Below are 16,111 nucleotides of genomic sequence, written 5' to 3'. Positions count from 1 at the left end.
TATTCCCTTCATTTTTATTGATTTCAATAAACCTTTTATTTTTTCCTGAAAGAGCAGCCCAATATCAAGGAACTATGGGCTTCTGAGTAATGGAAGAGCCTATATCCAAGGTGGGAAGAACATAGTTCAAGAGGCCAAATGGAATGAAGTAGTTTCTACCCTGTAATAGGTTGTTTGGTTGTTGAATTCCTTGGCTGGTGGGTTTCCTGGCTAGGAGTTGTCTCAGCTGTTGGTTTCTTGCATGGTGACTGACTTGGCTGGTTGATGTCTTGAGTGGATCTTGCTAGAGAGTGTACCCTAAGGTTCTGGGTCTGGTCTTTAAGTAAATAGAGTGATGTAATAAATAAGGCCTAAACCGATGAGTATGCTGAATGTATCCAGCCAGCCAGTTATACTTGAGTTGTGGTAAGCTTCTGTCCATTCGCTGTCTTTGTTGTACTTTATGGTCTGTAAGGAGGGCAGTTATAAGGTGTGGGTTTCAGAGTATAGCTTTGTGACAACCTTGGAGTAGGGTTTGACACCTAAAGGGGAACCCCTACCCCTTCAGGACAGGAGCAGAGACAAGGGGTAGGTGGAAGATAGGTTGGGCCATAGTTTAGGGATTGTTTTTACCTGGTAGCAGAAGTAGACAGCTACAAATCCCAGAGGAGGGAAAAGAAGTGCGGCTAGGACAGTCAAAACTAGGTAATCCGGGGCGTAAAATCTCAGTTCTTCTTCTGTTTGTTTAGAGTTGTCTTCTAGTAGGGGAGCCCCGGGGAACAAGGTGGTTTCTTCCTTTTTAGGTTCTTCCGCACTCTGAGGTTGGGGTTCTGCTTTGGTGTCTTTCTCAGCGGTGGGCTTTGCACCCTCCTTCTCGGTGGTGGACTTTGTATCCTCTTTCTCTGCCATGGACTTTCAACCCGGAAATTGACAGATCCGGAGTGTCTTGGAAGCAGAGAGAAACCCCAATATGCCTCCCTGGGTTCTAGCTGGGAATGCAAAACCCAAATCATCTAAGGCCACCACTTCACAATGGAGAAGCCCGTACCTCCAGTCCTGATTGGCTGCCTACGGGAAGGGGCGTGGCCCCGCGCTTCTCGTGGCTTCTGGTCTAGGAAGGTACAGTTTGACTCCATCCATTCTTTGGACCCGGGCTCCGCCCACCCTGCTAAGGATTGGCCAAAGCTGTAGGTTGGAAGTAGCATCTTAAGTTACTGTTGTCTATGAGGTCGTGCAATGGATAAAGCACTGGAGTCTCAAGTTCAATCCCTGGTGGCATATGTGCCAGAGCGATGCCTTACTCTCTGTCTCTCTTGTCTTTAATTTTTATTTTTTAAAATATTTATTTTATTTATTTATTTGTTCCCTTCTGTTGCCCTTGTTGTTTTATTGTTGTAGTTATTACTGTTGCTGTTATTGATGTCGTCGTTCTTGGATTAGGACAGAGAGAAATGGAGAGAGGAGGGGAGACAGAGAGAGGGAGAGAAAGATAGACACCTGCAGACTTGCTTCACCACTTGTGAAGCGACTCCCCTGCAGCTGGGAACCGGGGGCTCCAACCGGGATCCTTCAGCCGGTCCTTGTGCTTTGTGCCACCTGCACTTAACCCGCCCGACTCCCACTTTAATTTTTATTATCAGAGCGCTGCTCAGCTCTGTCTTATGGTGGTCCAGGGGATTGAACCACTGACTTCAGAGCCTTAGATATGAAGGTCTTCTTGCACACACATTATGCTATATACCTCGCCCTTTCAGACTCTTCAGCGTGTTTTATTTGTCATCAGGATGTTCTAGATAAGCCCACCCTTGCAAACTCAGGAATGAACTAGGAGACCCGAAGAAAGACAGGAAGTGAGATTTTTTTTCGATTCTGGAGAATTAGAGGCTAAACCATCCTGGCAGTCAGGACAGGACCTCGGACCTGATATCACAATAAGAATTTATTTATTTATTATTAAAATTTGCTTCTCCCCCTTTTGCTTCCCTTGTTGTTTTATTGTTGTTATTGATGTCGTTGTTGTTGGATAGGACACAATGCCCGACCCCCACAACAAGCATTTATATCCTAAAGCAAAAGCCCTCCTCAAGTTGGGGGGAGGGAGATGGAGGAGAGAGAAAGAGAGACACCTGTATCACTGCTTTACTGAATGTGTAGCTTCCTCCCTGTATTTAGGGATGGGTGTTTGAATCTGGGTCCTTGCACATGGTAACATCTGCATTCTACCAGGTGTGCCACTGCCCAACCCCTATTTTTTTTTACTTTAAAAATATTAACATAATTTAAATTAATCTGGATAGAGATAAAAATTGAGAGAGAAGGGGAGATAGAGAATAAGAGAGAAAACTGCAGCATTGCTTCACCTCTCTTGAAGCTTCCCTTCTGCATATGGGGACCAGAACCTTAAACCCAGGTCACTGTGTATTGTACTCTACCAGATATGCCACCACTTGGCCCCTTATCTTGCTTAAAAAAGTCTTTTGAAAATATTTAATTTTTAAGAAATATTTTACTTATTGGGAGTCAGGCGGTAGCTCATGTGGCGCGAAGCACAAGGACCAGCCTAAGAATCCTGGTTCAAGCCATCGGCTCACCACCTGTAGGGGAGTCACTTCACAGGCGGTAAAGCAGGTCTTCAGGTATCTTATCTTTCTCTCCCCCTCTCTGTCTTCCCCTCCTTTCTCCATTTCTCTCTGTCCTATCTAACAACGATGACATGAATAACAACAACAACAATAACTACAACAACAATAAAAAGCAAGGTCAACAAAAGGGAAAATTAATTAACTATAATATTTTATTTATTTATTAGTGAAGATAGGAGGAGAGAAAGAACTAGACATCACTCTGGTACATGTGCTGCTGGGGATCGAACTCAGGACCTCATGCTTGAAAGTCCAATGCTTTATCCACTGTGTCACCTTCTGGACCATTTGAAAATATTTATTTATGGAGCCAGGCTGTAATGTACATGGTTGAGCCCATAGTTACATACCTGCATTGGTGCAGGTATCTTTCTTCCTCCCCCCCCCCCCCGCTTCCTACTTTTCCCCTTCCCCTCCCAATTTCTCTCATCCTATCAAATAAAAGGAAAACTTTGTTGTTGTGAGTGGTACATTTGAAGTTCTGGCATCAATTTCCAGAAATAACCCTGGTAGCAGTAAAGCAAATTATTTATGTGTGTGTGTGTGTTGTTTTCGACGGGCTATGTTGTTTTCACCGGGCTGGCTTCACGAGTGGGTAACAGACGGCCAGGGACTCATGGTTGAGCTGTAGGCAGTATCTCTTTACTCATGCAGGACGCAGCACAATCTAAGCCGAGCTAAGCTAAACTAAAGGTAAGGTAAAACTCACAATGCTGTCTTTATATATACTTGCCAAGTAGGGCAACAGGATGCTGGAAACAGGATGTGACATAGAGAGGGTGGAGAGAAAAGTGACTGGTGAAAATCAGAGTGTGACAAGGAGGGGGTGGAGCAGGCGAGAATCCTATCACTGAACCACCAATGCCCTGGAGGGAGTGCTTTATGTAAATGTAAAAGTGATTTATGTAAATAGACCAAAGCTTTGAATGGGATTAAATCTATCCCTATATAGGCATATGGTTAAGCAGAAGCCAGGGGGAGCTGGCATACTATCCAACGTGTGTGTGTGTGTGTGTGTGTGTGTGTGAGAGAGAGAGAGAGAGAGAGAGAGAGAGAAAGAGAGAGAGAGAATATGAACCAGAGCATTACTCTGGCATATGTGACTCTGGGGATTGAATTCAGGACCTCATGCATGGGAGTCCAAAACTTTATCCATTATGCCACTCCCTGGTCAGGTGATTTTACTTATTTAAGGTGTGTGTGTGTGTGGGGGGGGGGGACTTCAGTATACTCCCAGCATTCTCGATAGCAGGATGGAGAATGTGAAAAGATGATAGATGGTCTCAAGTTCTAGCTCTTCATTTTTCTCTAGGATTAAAAGCACAAGTGAAGACAACTAAACAGCTTCATAGCTTGAGGGGGCTTGATGGATTATGGAGAGTGGAGTTTATTTTGCTTTTAATGGGAAAGATGAAGTAAACAGTGTCCCAGTGAAAAAGAGAAGATAACAATATGGTAGAGATGGTTTATTTTATCTGTTAATTTTAAAATTTATTGTTGAGGGGGTATAAGAACAGAAATTAAGAGGGAAGAGAGAAAGAGAGACAACTGTAGCACGGCTCCACTGCTTGTGAATCTTTCCCTGCAGGTGGAAACAGGTAGTTTGAACTCAGTTCCTTGCACATGGTAACATGTGCTCTACTGCCCAGCTCTGGAAGAGGTGATTTAGTAGGGGTCAAAGGCATTTGTTTGTATTCTCTATAGCCTAACCCTAACATCTAAAACAACCCAGGATATACCTCACTCAGTGAATGTGGACTACAACAAATCCAGACTTGTAACAGGACTTCCTGGCTTTGAATACTTTGCAGTGGCACTCACTAGCTATGTCATAGTGTTCCCATCACTCAACCTCTCTATGCACCTGCTTTTTTTTTTTTTTCTTTATTGGGAAATAATGGTTTACAGTCAACAGTAAAATACAGTAGTTTCTACATGTGTACACCTGCTTTCTTATCTTTAAAATGGAAACAATAATGAGTTTGCCCTCATTATTACTTAGAACTGTCACATGGTGAGTGTTCGGTCAGATGATTATAATGGTGGTGGTGGCAATGATGGTGGTGATGATGAGTGAGTGGAGTTCCCAGCATGTGGGAACCACCTTCTCCATATGTGAATGAGTGATGGACTGACTATGCTTGGATATACGGAAGATATTTATGAGTTTTTTGTTTGTTTGTTTGCTTTTTGCCTCCAGCATTATCGCTGGGGCTCGGTGCCAGCACTTCAAATCCACTGCTCCTGGAGGCTATTTTTCCCATTTTGTTGTCCTTGTTGTGGTTGTTGTTGTTAGATAGTACAGAGAGAAATGGAGAGAGGAGGGGAAGAAATAGAGGGGGAGAGAAAGATAAGACCCCTGCAGACCTGCTACATGAACCGCCAGTGAAGCGAACCCCCTGGAGGTGGGGAGCCGGGGGCCAAACCTGATCCTTACGCCAGTCCTTGTGCTTTGAGCCATGTGCTCTTAACCCGCTGCGCTACTGCCCAGCCCCCGATATTTATGAGTTCTAAACCAAGACTAACAATTGCTTTAATCACAAATGGTTTAATTGAAAATATATCCCCAAACTATCAAAATAAATGAATTTTTTCTTTCATATTTTTTTATTACTTTTTTCTTTTTTTTTGCCTCCAGGGTTATTGCTGGGCCTCAGTGCTTGCACTATAATCCACTGCTCCTGGCGGCCACTTTTTTCTTTTTTTGAATTGGATAGGACTGAGAGAAATTGAGAGTGGAGGGGGAGATAGGGAGAGAGACAGAGACACCAGCAGACCTGCTTTACCACTTGTGAAGTGATAACCCTGCAGGTGGGGAGCCAGGGGCTGGAACCAGCATCCCTGAGATGGGTCTTGTGCTTCATTACTATTTGTGCTTAACCTGGTGCACCACCACTTGGTCCCCAGTTTATTATCTTTTTTTAATGTAACTTTTTTTGTTGCCTCCAGGGTTATTGCTGGGGCTTGGTTGCCTGCACCATGAATCCACTGCTCCTGGAGGCTATTTTTTCCCTTTTGTTGCCCTTGTTGTTTTATCGTTGTTGTGGTTATTATTACTGTTGTTATTGCTGTCGTTGTTGTTGGATAGGACAGAAAGAAATCGAGAGAGGAAGGGAGACAGAAAGGGGGAGAGAAAGATAGACACCTTCACCTCTTGTGAAGCGACCCCTGTGCAGGTGGGGAGTGGAGCGGGGGTGGGGGGTGGAGCGGGGTTGGGGGGCTGGGGGGGTGGGAGCGTCGAACTGGGATCCTTAGCATATTTGCCCTTCATGCCATGCGCCCTTAACCCACTGTGCTACCTCCTGACCCCCTAATGTAACTTTTCTTTCTTTCTTTTTTTTTTTTTAAACCAGACCAGTGCTTACTTCTAGCTTATGGTGGCTTGGGGGATTGAACCTAGGACATGGGAACCTCATGTCTGAGAGGCTGTTTGCATAACCATTATACTATCTCCTCTGTCCTAAATGTGACCTTCTTTGGGAAATGTTCATTATGAGACCATGGCCATCACAGGAGGACAGTTTCACATCTCCCTATGCAGGTGGCAGCATTCCACACCTTTTTTTCCAACTTTTCATAGGACACTGCATCCCTCACCTTTTCAGCTCCTTTGGGCCTCCCCTGTTAGACTCCTTGGACCTTCTCCAATAAATCATAGCTAATTAAAGTTTTCCTGTGCATTTTTCCTTTCTTTGCTTCTTTTAAAAAATAATTTCTTTTTGAAATCAAGAGGGAAGGGGAAAATAGAAAGAGGGATAACTTGTAGCGCTGCTTTACTGGGGGCTTGAACTGGAGTCCTAGTACATTGTAATATGTGTGCCTTACCAGATGCGCCACCGCTCAGTCCTCATCTTTGCTTCTTCTTTTTAAAAAATATTTATTTATTTATTTATTTATTTATTTAGACCAGAGCACTGCTCAGCTCTCGTTTATGGTGTTGTGGGGGACAAAACCTAGGACTTTGGAGCCTCAGGCATGAGAGTCTCTTTGCCTAACCATAACCATTATACTATTTATCCCCACCCCCATCTTTGCTTTTTAAGCCCCACCTGTGAGTGAAACCATCTAGTATTTGTCCTACTTATTGAAGTGAAACTTTTTTAAAATTTAATTTATTTATTTATTCTTTTTTTTTTTTCCCCTCCAGGGTTATTGCTGGGCTCGGTGCCTGCACCGTGAATCTACCGCTCCTAGAGGCCATTTTTCCCCCCTTTTGTTGCCCTTGTTGTTGTAGCCTCGTTGTGGTTATTATTATTGCCATTGTTGATGCTATTCGTTGTTGGATAGGACAGAGAGAAATGGAGAGAGAAGGGGAAGACAGAGGGGGAGAGAAAGATAGACACCTGCAGACCTGCTTTACCGCTTGTGAAGTGACTGCCCTGCAGGTGGGGAGCCGGGGGTTCGAACCGGGATCCTTATGCCGGTCCTTGCGCTGCGTGCCATGTACACTTAACCCGCTGCGCTACCGCCCGACTCCCAGAAGTGAAACTTTTTTACAGTGTAATTTAGTTCGTTTTTTCTTCTTTTTATTTTATTTTTTTTTAAAAATTAGCGATTTAATATTGATTTACAAAATTACAAGATAACAGAGGTACAACTCCATACCATTACAACCACAAGAGTTCTGAATCCCCAATTCATCCATTGTAAGCTATAATTGTTCTCCCAAAGTTGCAGATATGGATTGACTATTATTTCTACAACTGTCTGTCTATATTTGTATGTTATTTGCCCTTTTTTCCCCCCTATGGTCCCATCTTCTCTTCCTTTTTATTTATTTATTCCCTTTTATTGCCCTTGTTATTTCATTGTTGTAGTTATTATTGTTGTTATTGATGTTATCATTGTTAGATAGGACAGAGAGAAATGGAGAGAGGAGGGGAAGACCAAGAGGGGGAGAGAAAGATAGACACCTGCAGACCTGCTTCACTGCTTGTGAAGTGACTCCCCTGCAGGTGGGGAGCTGGTCCTTGTGCTTTGTGCCACGTGTGCTTAACCTGCTGCGCTACCGCCCAACTCCCCTTCTCTCTTTCTTTATTTTATTTTATTTTATTTTCCCCCTTTTGTTGCCCTTGTTGTTATTATTGCTGTCGTCATTGTTCGATAGAACAGAGAGAAATCGAGAGAGGGAAGGAAGATAGAGATGGGGAGAGAAAGATAGACACCTGCAGACCTGCTTCACCGCTTGTGATGCGAACTCCCTGCGGGTGGGTAGCCTGGGGCTCGAACCAGGATTCTTCAGCAGGTCTCTGTGTTTCACGCCATGTGCGCTTAACCTGCTGTGCCACCTCCTGGCTCCCCTCTTTCTTTCTAAGTCATGCATACATCTATTACTACATCCAAATGTTCCTCCCTTTTTCCTCTTTTCTCTCCAGGTCCTGATGGAGTTGGAGTTCAAAGCCCTCTGGTCATCTTCCCCTAATATTTCTCCCCCACTGGGAGTAAGGATCAAAATTATTTTGAGGGTGCGGAAGGTGGGAGTTCTGGCTTCAGTAATTGCTTCTCCACTGGACATGGGTGTTGGCAGGTGGATCCATACCCCCAGCCTGTTTGTATCTTTCCCTAGTGGGGTAGGGCTCTGGAGAGGTGAGTGAAGTGAAACAGAACCCTCTCAAAGACACCTAAGAAGGGGAACAGGGCTGGGTGGTGGCACCCGTAGTTGAGTGCTCACTATACAGTGCTCAAGGACTAGGGTTCAAGTCCCTAGTCCCCACCTGCAGGGGGGAAGCTTCCTAAGTGATGAAGCAGGGCTGCAGGTGTCTCTCTGTCTCTCCTTTTCTATCTCTCCATCCCCTCTCAATGTCTGAGTCTCTGTCCAAAATAAATTTTTAAAAATTAAAAAAAGTGACGTCTAATTAGGGGATGTTTACATACACAGACAGTGAGCTGCTTTGACATGTGCTTGGCCTGTTGCACTGATGGAAACTTTTGTGCTGTGCCTTTTTTTTTCACTGCTTCTCTTCCCCTCTGTCTCTATTAAGAAGGAGGAAGAGGAGGAGAATAAGAGGAGTAGGAGTACGAGGAGAAGGAGGAAGAAGAAGGGGCAGATATTTGATGTAGCTGTTGTATTAATTAGAATTCAGTCAGGAAGGCAGACACAGCAGGCATATCTGACTGAGGACTACATAGGCATTGGAATCCTGAAAGAGCAAAATAGATTACCAGAGATTATCATGTACAAGAAGCAGAGACCACACCCAGAGCTGGAAGGGATAGATGCTGTTACCAGGACTTGGAGAAGCCCTGGAATAAGAGCTTCATACTAAAGTGCAGGTTTTAGTAGCCCAAGTATTGACTAGATAATACCTTGGAATTCCCTGTATCTCCAGTGTGGGGCAGTGTGAGTGGGCAAAAGTGCTTAGTGGGGCTGGTGTTAGGATTGGTAGGCAGTATATAACATCAGTGCTTGCTACTAAGCAGAGTTCTGAAGCATCAGTTGTCAGACTTTTTGGTCTCAGCACCTCTTTACACTTTGAATATCTGGAGGACTCCCCCCCAAATCATTTGTTTATGTGATTTGTGTATATTGATATTTTCTGTGATGATTATTAATTAAATCTAAATTATTATAAATTTATTAAATAATTTAAAAATAAAAGCACTGCATGCAGATACAAATAAATCAGTTGCATGTAGATATGTGAGCAAAGTGCCGTTTGGGGGGATCTTTTTAAAAGTCTGGGCCAGTGAGGGTCCAGTGAAATAAGTCATGGGAAATAGTCATCTGAATTCTAAAGGAACAGCAAAGACAACAATATAAAATCTGGGGATGTAGTGTAATGGTTATACAAAATGACTTTCATGCCTGCAACTCTGAAGTACCAGGTTCAGTCCTCACTACCACCATAAGCCAGAGCTAAGCAACACTCTGACATATAAAATGAAGATGTTTCAAGTGTATAACACAATAGCCAGACTACCAGCTTGGCCACACTGGGGATCAGACCTCACCTCCACTCACTGCCCCACAGCCTGCTCTTATGCCAACTCAAAGAGGGGAGAGACCAGGTCCCTGCCTCCCAGCAACTGGCTTTATCTCTGGGAGCTAGTATGGGGCAGTGAGTGACCCTGCCCAGCAGGCAAAGGACATTGTTGTGTCCACTATCTTATCAGAGACCAAACATCTATCAAAAGTCAAGGTCACAATGAGTTCTTACACTTGGCAAATACTCCCTGAGAACAGCCTGGGCTGGCACGGGGCAGGCACTGCAGGGTATACAGTGGGGACAGTGGCATACTGGGTATATGTGTGTGTGTGTGTGTGTGTGTGTGTGTGTGTGTGTGTGTGTGTGTACAGTGACAGTCCAGGGTGGTCAGGAATAATGGGTCAGGGTAGTCAGGCCTGGGATGGGGTAACCTTGGGACCCATGGGAGTCCTGGCAGGTACCTGATCCAGCTGGTGGGTGATCTTGGAAGCCTTCCTTGAGGTAGAGGCATCTGAACTAAAGCAAGAAAGATAAGAAGCAGTTGGACATGGGTGGGGAGAGATGGAGAGGCTGTTTTAAGCAAAGTGATGGGGAGGCTGCTTTAAGCAAAGAGACGGGGAGGCTGTTTTAAGCAAAGAGATGGTGAGGCAAAGTGCATGTGTCAAGGTCTTAAAATGATATATATTTACTTATTTTTGTCATTGTTAGCATTTCATACCTCTAGCCTGATTTTTTTTAAATGCAAAGACAGAGAAGTAAAAGACAGCATAGCACTGAAGCTTCCTCGAGGTGGTGGGGGTCAGACTTGAACTAAGTTGCACATGAAGTAGGTGCACTATCCGTATAAGCTGTTCTGCTGGCCCTGAAAAATATAGATTTAATGAGAGAGATACATAAAGATAGATATATAGATGCATAGATAGATAGATAGATAGGGTGGTCCAGGAGGTGGTGCAATGATAAAGTACTGGGCTCTCAAGCATGAGGTCCTCTGTTCAATCCCTGGCAGCACATGTACCAGAGTGATATCTGGTTCATTCTCTCTCTCCTCCTATCTTTCTCACTAATAAATAAATAAAATGTTAAATATATATATATATATATATATATATATATATAGAGAGAGAGAGAGAGAGAGAGAGACTGACCAGAACACTGCTCAGCTTTAGCGTAAGGTAGTGCTCATGACTGAAACTAGAACCTTTGAGATTCAAATATGACAGTCTTTTACATAACTGTTATGTTATTTCCCCACCCAAATGATAATATACTTTTAATTTTACATTTTAAAAATATATATTATTTCTTAGTTTGATAGGACACAGAGAAATTGAGAAAAGGTAAGATAGAGAGATGAAGAGAGAATCAATAAGACACCTTCAGTACTATGTCACTGCTTGGGAAGCTTCCTCCCTGCAGGTGAGGGCTGGGGGCTTGAATCTAGGTCTTTGTGTAGCCTGAAACAGGTCTGATGCCAGGGTGCCTGAGATGTTGGCGTACCTCCTGCTTCATCCAGATGTTCTTGCCTGTGGGTGAAAGCTTGTGCCTAATCCCAGAGACACGGTTAGGATGGCTTAGACAAATGAAAGACTAAGTGAAAATAACTAACACATGAAATTTACTGTCTTAGCAGTCAAGAAAAATAGACATCAGAGCTCCCGGAAAACAGCAAAAGTAAGGGCTAGGGAGAGTGTAGTGATTTTGCAAAATGACTTTCATGTCTTGTTCCGAAGTCCCAGGTTCAATCTGTAGCACCATGATAAGCCAGAACTGAACCATGCCCTGGTCAAATAAATAAATAAATAAATAAATAAATGACTGTGCAGTGACACACCTGGTTTAGTGCATGTTACCATGTGCAAGGACCTGGGTTCAAGTCCCTGGCCCCCACCTGCAGGGAGGAAGCTTCATGAGTGGTAAAGCAGTGCTGAAGGTGTCTCTCAATCTTCCTCTCCCTTCTCTAGTTATTTCTGTCTTATCACATAATAAAAAAATTAAATGTGTCAGTCAAGAGATTTCCCTCTTCCTGCTTCCCCCAAGGACATCAAATCTGAATACTGTCTAAGGGCTGTGTAGTGAGGACAGGGAGGACCTGGGGGAATATTTAACCATCAACATGGCTGGGCACTGAGAAGTCTGGATGGAGATGGTCATGACTGGGACAGGGTTGACTGGGCCAGCAGTCTCTTCAAAAGGCTGGGGTATAGAGGTCTGGGGGTTCAGGCGGTGGCTGTGCTTTTATTACTTTAATTCCCAGCGCAGTGGTGTGCCAACCTTGGCTATGGCAGTGTTCAACTACCAAATCAAGAGATCATGGTTTTGTTACCATGCATGAGGGTCTGGGTAAGGTAAGCTGAGGGAAGGTCTATGAAATGACTAATGGGCACCCTTCCAAAATGTCAAGGGCCTTCAAGACAAGAGAAAGAGTGGGAAGATGAGAAATCCAGACACATTCTCTCGGTCAGTTAGTAACAGCTGTTAACTGAATGCGGTCACTGGATTGGATTTGTGTCAGAGAATGGAGGGCAGAGCAGCATATTGGTTATGCAAAAATACTCTCATTCCTGAGGTCCCAAAGGTCCCAAATTTAACCCCCAGTCCACTATAAGCCAGAATTGATAGTGCTTCTACCAGTGCTCTGGTAAAACCAAAAGAAAGCCAAAACAAACAAACAAAAATGCTAGAGAATGTCCTTAATCAGGGGTGGTACAGGAGGGTTGGGGCAAGAAAAAAATTAATTAAAAAAAAAAAAAAGAGGGAGTCGGGTGGTAGCGCAGTGGGTTAAGCGCATGTGGCACAAAGCGCAAGGATTGGTGTAAGGATCCCTGTTTCGAGCCCTCGGCTCCTCACCTGCAGGGGAGTCGCTTCACAAGCGATGAAGCAGGTCTGCAGGTGTCTATCTTTCTCTCCCCCTCTCTGTCTTCCTCTCCTCTCTCCATTTTTCTCTGTCCTATCCAACAACAAAGACAGACAATAACTACAACAATAAAACAACAAGAGCAACAAAAAGTGAATAAATAAATTTTTTTAAAAAAGAGAATGTCTTTATTCATGTTTGTAAGAGGTCTATGTCTAAGAACTTATGGATAAGCAAGCATCCCATCTGCAACTTACTTTCACAGCATTCAAACAAAACTTTAGAAAATTCTATCCCTCTATTTGTCCTTCATCTATCAGCAGCACCTGGCTCAAATGCATGGAGTCCTTAAATTTAGGTGTAGGTTGGACAGGTATTCTTTTCATGCTCCCTGTCACTTATAGGCTTTTAAATATTCAAGATAAAATATTAAAAATCAGCATAAAATTGTGACCTGGGAGGTGGTACAGTGGATAAAATGTTGAACTCTCAAGTATGAGGTCCTGAGTTCAGTTCCAGTATCATATGTGCCAGAGTGATGTTATGGTTAATCTTTCTCTTATACACACTCTCTCTCACACACAAATAAAGATCTAAAGACTTAACAGAGAGCTGGGGATATAGCATAGTAGTGATGCAAGCATTCTTATGCCTGAGCTCTCAGGTCTCAGGATCAGTCCCTGGAACTGCTATATCCCAGAGTTGAGCAGTGCACTGGTAAAAAAATAAAATAAAACATTAACACAAAATAATAAAACTAAGAAAGGAGAAGGGCAAACAAATGAATCAGAGACCAGAGTTGCTTTTATTTTTTTATATTTATTTGTGTACTTATTTTATTATTTATTTATTTAGTTAGTTAGTTATGAGAAAGATAGGCAAAGAGAGAAAAAGAACCAGACATCATTCTGGTACATATGCTGTCGGGGATTGAACTCAGGACCTCATGCTTGAGAGTCCAATGCTTTATCTACTATGTGACCTCCCAGACCACTGTATCTATCTATCTATCTATCTATCTATCTATCTATCTATCTATCTATCTATCTATTTAAAAATATTTATTCCCTTTTGTTGCCCTTGTTTTATTGTTGAAGTTATTATTGTTGTTACTGATGTCATTGTTGTTGGATAGGACAGAGAGAAATGGAGAGAGGAGGGGAAGACAGAGAGGGGAAGAGAAAGACACTTGCAGACCTGCTTCACCACTTGTGAAGTGACTCCCCTGTAGGTAGGGAGCCGGGGGCTTGAACCGGGGTCCTTAAACTGGTCCTTGCACTTTGTGCCACCTGCGCTTAACCCACTGTGCTACCTACCACCCAACTCCCCTATCATTTTTAACCAGAGGACTGCTTAGCTCTGTCCTGTGGTGGTGGTGGTGGGGGTGGGGGTATGAACCCTGGGACTTCAGAGCCTCAGGCTTGAGAGTCTTTTGCGTAATGGTTATGAAAAATCTTCCTTGCCTGACTCTGAATTTGACAGAACCCTGTACCTTATGGGAAGTCAACCTCTGCTGCCAGTGACTGTGCCTCAGTTTCTCCAGGTCCCTGAGGAGTTCCTGGTGACCAGCATTTTCTGAGGGTCTGCTCTGTCTCTAGGCTTGTTACAGAATATTTCCAGCCACCCAAGAAGTCAAATCCTGCTTGACATCCAGACACATAACACTGAGCATCTTACTGTGTGGTAAGGTTGAGGACACTGTCTGGGTGCTGTATACATAGCAGTACACACAATCAAATCTCAGCCTAACTTGTAGTATGGAAAGATTGATACCTCACAAATAGATAACAAATACAAGGTCAAGTTTTTTGGGGTGGTGGTGGTGCTGAGGGGATAGGGGATGAAGCCTGATTGGGCTATAACTTTGCAAGTAAAGCCTCTCTGGAGAGATTCTCTTTGAGCTGAGACCTGAAGGAGCTGAGGAAAGAGCCATGTAGACACCTAAAGAAGAGAGCTCCTGGCAGTAGAAACTGCAAGTGCAAAGGCCCTGGGGCAGGAATGACCTTGGCTTATACAAACTACAGCAAGGAGACCAGAGCCAGGCCAGGTCTTGCAAGACAGATTGTGGGGTTTACTCTGAGTGATAAAGGGGGCCCTTGCAGGGCTTCTAGCATAGGTGCAACCCTTTCACACATGGGACTCAGGGAAATGAAGGCTTTCCCCTCACCCCCCTGCAATGAGTAATAGCAGGAACCCATGTAGGACTCCTGCCTCCCTCTCTTTCGCAATTTCCTACAGCAAGTTGGGGGTATCCAGTCTAGGGGTGTGTAGGGAAGACTCAGTTTGAATTTCCCTGGTGACCTGTCCTGAGAAGGACATCACCAAGGTCATTATCAGGCACACCCACTTCTGCTTCTGGAGACACTGCCACTGGTCTGCTATGCTCAACTCAGCACAAAATGGCAAGAACTTACAATTCTACAAGGCTGGTACCCATTCCGCACAATCCCCCAATCAGAGGAATTTAGAGTTGGGCTCCCCACACTGTAAGTTTGGCACAAAGTTCAAGTCAGGATTCCTGGACACATTTCCTCCCACTTTGCACCCTGGTTTCCCCATTTGGGCTGGCTGAGTGCTGGCTATGGAGTCTCAGCCTCTGAGACTCTGCAAGCCTTAGCTTTCTCTTCTGCATAATGGGGTTTGTTTCAAGAGCCCATGCCTGGCATATCCTTGGCACTGCTGCTGAAGTCTGGGTTTTTGCATTAAGGTTCCATCTGAGAGTCAGCCTCTGAGATCAAACCTGTGCTGGACACTTGGCTACCAGAAACGCAGGCACAGTTCTCTGCCTTGATTTCCCCATCTGTACCAGGGGGGCTATGGGGAACATAAGCTCTTTTTTTTTTTTTTTTTAATAAAAGGCTGACTTTGTGGTCTGGTAGGTAGTGCAGTGGATAAAGTGTTGAAGTCTCAAGCATGAAGCCCTGAGTTTGAGTCCTGCCATCACATGTTGCCAGAGTGATGCTTTGGTTCTCCCTCTCATAAATAACTATATATATCAAGAGAGAGAGACTAGAGCACATGTGACATTGGGGCTTGAACTGGGAACTTCAGACAGTCAAGTCCAGTGTTCCACCAGTTGAGCTATCTCCCCAGTTACAAGAGAACATAACACATAGGGCTTCTGTGAAGAACTCATGGAACTGGCACAAAGCACACAGGGCAGGTGGGGTCCATGGTCCTTCTCCCCCAATGGCAGCCATCATAGTGGCTCCCACTAGCACCCTCACCTGCACTGTGTGGCCTAAGAGAGGATACTGCAGCCAACCTGCCTGCTCTGAGTCCTAAGTCTCCCATGCTGGGGAAGCACAGGCAGGTCACTGAATCCCCGCTTGGGGTCTCAGTCACCCCCAGGGTGTGGTGAAGTGTGCTCTTCTAGGGGTTGGATTGAAGAGAAGTGAATTAAGACATAGTAGTGTGGTGCTGTCACATATGTGTACATGAGCTTGTTCTTTCTTTTATGGTTCCTGTGGATATTTCTAGGGGCTCCTCTATCTAAATAGTGGGTTGAGATGAGGGGGGATCTGAGCAGGTTGGGGCAACCCATAGGAAATTCCCCAGATTCCCAGGCCTGGAGGTCACCCAAAGGAGGCCAGTAATCAGCTGTAATCAGGCCAGTCCTGCTCCACCTCCTCCCTCCCTGGGTATATTAAAGCTGGTCCAGACCCCAGGCTCTGTCTCGGCAAAGGATTTCAGCTGCACTTGGCACC

The 16,111-nt window shown here is 44.3% G+C and overlaps 1 protein-coding gene across 1 annotated transcript; it reads right to left on the bottom strand.

Annotated features, from left to right (window-relative positions):
• Window positions 1-966, bottom strand: PMIS2 (PMIS2 transmembrane protein). Its single transcript, XM_060186468.1, has 2 exons — window positions 613-966; window positions 1-447 (listed from the first exon to the last, which is right to left on the bottom strand). Exons 1-2 carry the CDS (start codon window positions 886-888, stop codon window positions 319-321), a joined length of 405 nt encoding a protein of 134 aa, XP_060042451.1. The 5' UTR covers window positions 889-966; the 3' UTR covers window positions 1-318.
• Window positions 967-16,111: the final 15,145 nt, after the last annotated feature.

Source organism: Erinaceus europaeus, chromosome 2 (genome assembly GCF_950295315.1).
Source record: "Erinaceus europaeus chromosome 2, mEriEur2.1, whole genome shotgun sequence".
In the NCBI taxonomy this organism is placed as follows: Eukaryota; Metazoa; Chordata; class Mammalia; order Eulipotyphla; family Erinaceidae; genus Erinaceus; species Erinaceus europaeus.
This window is presented reverse-complemented; position numbering and strand designations above follow the sequence as displayed.

What these genes read in the sequence shown, in the direction of transcription:
- PMIS2 (XM_060186468.1), bottom strand. Translation starts at nt 888, where the DNA reads ATGGCAGAGAAAGAGGATACAAAGTCCACCACCGAGAAGGAGGGTGCA. An exon ending in CTGTCTACTTCTGCTACCAG is followed by an intron (nt 448 to 612) that starts GTAAAAACAATC and finishes CCCTCCTTACAG; the next exon opens with ACCATAAAGTACAACAAAGA.